Raw genomic sequence first — 4,242 nt, forward strand, 5'->3', positions numbered from 1 at the left:
GCCCGGAGACCCCCGCCAGAGCAGGAGGACCTCCAGACACGACCCTCGATACACTTGCCCAGACCCTCCTACCTGGACTGGGGGCTCACCTGCCACCCCCCGTGGGAGAGCTCCCCCAGAGGCCCCACCCGCCCTTCCACCCCACACTGGGCTTTGGGGAGTCCTGTAGACCCCGAGTCCGAGTCGATGATACGCCTTAGCACGCCCTCAGCCCAGACCACATCTAAGGGGAACCTCGGATCCCTCCTCGCCCGCGTCCCCACCCCATCCATCCCCTGCAGCTGGAAGCCCTGTTCCTAAAAACGTCCCTAACTCACCCCTGGCTCCCGCACTCCCCATTCTCTCAGGATCCCCACAACAGCCTTCTCTTGAAGACCTGGACTCGGTTTCTGTGCCCCAAACCTGGGAACCCCCCCAAACAGAGCCCCTACTCTGGAGCCCCGAAATCCCATCCTGGAGGTCTCTCGACCCTGGAGCCCCGCCAGCAGCCCCTGCTTCCCAAAGCCCCCCAGCTCCCGCCTCCCACCCCAGTTTCGGTTTCTGTGAATCACCAAACCCGTTCTGCTGGCAGAGCAGCTGTCAGGTGCCACGGGCGGCGGCAGCTGGGGGCTCCCTTCCTCCACCTTCCACTCCTGACCCGGGAGTGGGGAAGGGACTGAGTCCTTGATACCTGTGTTCTGGAACAGAACCTGGAGAATGACGAGGATGGAACCCAGGCCACGCCGGAACCAAACAGGCCAGTCAGTACCAGGTCAGGGCCAGGTGGGGACCCCAGCTCTATCCCTCTGGGGGTCCCTGTCCTCTCAGGGACCCTCACCCTGCCCTCTCCCTTTGTCCTAGCTTCCTATATAGGCCAGTGGTTCTCAACCTTCCTAATGCCGAGACCCTTTCAGACAGTTCCTCATGTGGTGACCCCCCCAACCATAACATTATTTTCATTGCTACTTCATCACTGTCATTTTGCTACTGTGATGAATTGGGCGACCCCTGTGAAAGGGTCGTTCGACCCCTTAGGGGTCGTGCCTGCAGGTTGAGAACCGCTGCTATAGGCTCTCTCTACCCTCACCCTCTCACCACCCCCACCAGGCTCCTCATTCTAAATGAGCCCCCTCCCCAGTTCTAACCCCAGCCTCCCTTAACCTCTGGCCCTAAAGGTACCCTAGCCCTTAAATGCACCTTCACCCATGCCCTCAGCACCCCCTCCCCTGTAGGCACTTGCTACCCTCTCCTTGGCCCCCACCATGGGACGCTTCTGTCAGGCAGAGGAGTGAGGCCCAGAGGCCCCCTCCTTGCCTCCCTGTCCCCTCATCGGCCCAATCATGCAGAGATTCAGCCCGAACCTCCATCCGCAGCTCCCAGTGGTCTTTCAGCACCATCAGCACCACCACTCAGCGCTCCTACAATGCCTGCTGCAGGTGAGGCCTGGCCTGCGGAGCCCCAGCCCTGGACCCCCCACCAGCCCCCCCACCCCGCCCCCAGTTGCACTCCTTCACAGCCTTCCCGCTTTCCCACCCACCCAGTTGGATCCAACACCCTCTGATCCAGAAGAATCGCCGAGTGGTGCTGGCCTCCTTCCTACTCTTGCTGCTGGGGCTGGGTGAGTGCCCCAGGGTCCCTGCACCCCCCAGGGCCGGCCCTCCTCTGCTATAGCCTCAGAACCCACCCTTGGATGCCACGAACCTCTCAGCATTCCAGGGGGGCAGCTGGCTGGCCTCAGCCCACCCATTTCATAGGTGAGAAAATTGAGGCCCTGAGTGGACCAGGCGTGGGCTCCCGGTCACACAGACAGGAAAGCGTCGGAACTGGAAATAGGACCTGGCTCTGCCCCAGCCAGCCACAGACGTCCCTTCCTCTTTTTTTTCCTCTTAAACATAGTTTATTTAGTGTTCAGCCGGCCCACTATCCTGAGCACCTGCTTGTTCCGGTGCCATCTAGCTATGGGGACAGCAGCGAAGAGAACAGAACCCAAAGGAGGTGCCCTTGCCCTCGGGGACTTTCTTCCCAGCTCACCTGGGTTGATTAGCTACAGAGGACAGCTGTTCTGCACTGTCCGCTCAGGGCCAGGGGCTAAACTCCCCGCCTGACAGATGAGGACGCCAAGATTTAAGTGGGAGGTGGGGTCACTCCCATGCCCATGTGTAGGGGGCAGAGGCTCATTAAGGGACGCTGGCAGCCTGATCACAAGGCAGACACTTGTCACTTCTCTGGAATCCGAGATCCAGTGGGACCTCCCTCCTGTCCCCATTCCCCAGACAGGAAAACTGAAGCCCACAGTAGGCAGTGTGCACAGCCAAACGTACTGGCCTGGGTTTCTCCTCCCCTGGGCTAAGGAGGCAGGGTCCCCAGCAAGGCTCTAGAGTTGGGGTCAGAGGGAGCCCTGGGGGTGGGAGGGGGGTGGGCAGGCTGTGGTTGGTGCCTCAGCTCTCCTTCCCTCACCCCTGCAGATGGAATCCCTTCTTTCATGCCTGGACCCCTGGGTGGGGTGTCTTGGTGCAGGGGAGGAAGCTACTTCCCTTCCGACCCCACCCCTACCCCACGTGCCAGGCACTGGTCATGCTAGCCGCCTGCTCTATCTGTATCTACCCTCTCACCCACCCAGCAATGCACACTGTTTGCGCCCCGTCTCACATGGGGGCTCAGGCAGGAGGGTGGCTGCCAGCTTGGGGCAAGGCCCCCTCTCAGGAACTGCAGTGAAGCTGTGAGACCCAGAACACAACCGGACAGCCTTGATTTTCCGGGTCTTGAGCGTGCTCTGCCCTCAACAGGGCCGTCTCCCTGCTTGCCAGTTGTTCTCCGGCAGAGGAAAGGACTCATGCTTTCCCTCTCTGACAGGGTGCTGTCTCACACAGGTCCCTGCTCTCAAAGGTGCTACTGAAGAAGTGGCACGTTTGGGTGTGCAGAGCCTGTTGCCCTGAGCTGAGTACAGGGCGCAGGTGTCAGCTCTGAGCAGCACATGGGCCCACGACATACCTCCACACTGCACCACAGGCCCGCACCCTCCACCGAGCTCCCCACCTCCACTCTGTCCAGAGAGTGGACCCAGCCACCGCCCCTCCACCTTCCTGATGTCCCCATCCCATCCCATCCCAAGTCCACACTCCTCCAGGCCTTCGCCAGCCACTCCCTCTACCCAGGACACCCCTCTGCTGCAAAGCCCCTGGGGTCAGGCCATCTCCACCTCAGCCCATCTCACCTTCTGTAGGAGGGGTCATGTGGTATCTGTCACTTGTCAGTTGAAAGTTCATAAGCCAGAGCAGACAACACTCTGGCTGCCTCAGTAAGTGGTCAGTAAATGCGAACTGCTGGGCCACTGTTTCTGCCAGAGCAAACCCCTCTTACTATGACATGACTACTATTACTATCACTGCACTACTATGACTACCACTATACTGCTATTACTACTACTTCATGACTACTTACACTATGACGTGACCACTATTACTATCCCTGCACCACTATTAACTACCACTATGGAATTGGTACTGCCACTCACTGCCATCGAGTCGCAGCTGATGCCGAAGCTAACCCCCGAGGGTTTCTGAGAGAAAGCCCAGTCCTTCTCTGGCAGAGACGCTGGTGGTTTTGAACTGCCAACCATATGAATGGCAGCCCAGTGCGTAACCACTACCCCACCAGGGGCAGATGACCACCAATACTATCCCGCCAGCACTAGTTCTACCTCTGCACCACTGCACCAGGGCTGCAACATTGGGCTGAAACGGGTGACGAGGACAGCTCAGGGCCAGCTGTGCTGGTGCTCATCCTCCTGGGCATTGGGTCACTGGGAGCTGGCACGGACTTGTCAGCACCTGCCAGCCTCACTAGCCCTTCTGGGCTCGGCCACTGCTGCTGCCACTAGTACTATGAAGCCACTTGTGCCTTTACTGCGGGACACTATGCTCCTAGCACAGCAGACCACCACCGTTAACCGCTGCCAGCCCACAGCCCTGCCCGCTTCCCCGTGACCACCACCACGGTTCTATTGCTGTGTGCCCGCCCCTGCTCAACCTTCCAGCCTCCAGGAGCCCCTCCCTGGGCCCCCAGGATGATAGGTCAGTCCTGGGCTCCCACACAGCCCTGTGCAGTCCTTGATACAGCCCATTCACCTGCACAACCATGGATAGTGTCAAGGTGGTTAAAGGCTAGCCTGGGGGGAGGCCTGGGGGCCAGGGCCCACTGTGCCAGGCACACAGTAGGTGCAGCAACCAATCAATCTCAGAACCCTTTCCCAAGCCCTACTGC

General features: G+C 59.8%; 1 protein-coding gene across 1 annotated transcript in view; it reads left to right on the plus strand.

The window, feature by feature from the left end:
- The first annotated feature begins 186 nt into the window (after nt 1-186).
- TMEM134 (transmembrane protein 134) overlaps nt 187-4,242 on the plus strand; it is a 4,919-nt gene continuing 863 nt past the window's right edge. The window contains exons 1-4 of the mRNA XM_045297148.1: nt 187-255; nt 687-751; nt 1,353-1,415; nt 1,521-1,597. Of these exons, the coding sequence (XP_045153083.1) occupies nt 187-255; nt 687-751; nt 1,353-1,415; nt 1,521-1,597 (274 nt within the window). The remainder of the gene's footprint in view (nt 256-686; nt 752-1,352; nt 1,416-1,520; nt 1,598-4,242) is intronic.

This window comes from Echinops telfairi, unplaced genomic scaffold (genome assembly GCF_000313985.2).
Source record: "Echinops telfairi isolate 266 unplaced genomic scaffold, ASM31398v2 ScPeMD7_7417;HRSCAF=8455, whole genome shotgun sequence".
Classification (NCBI taxonomy): Eukaryota; Metazoa; Chordata; class Mammalia; order Afrosoricida; family Tenrecidae; genus Echinops; species Echinops telfairi.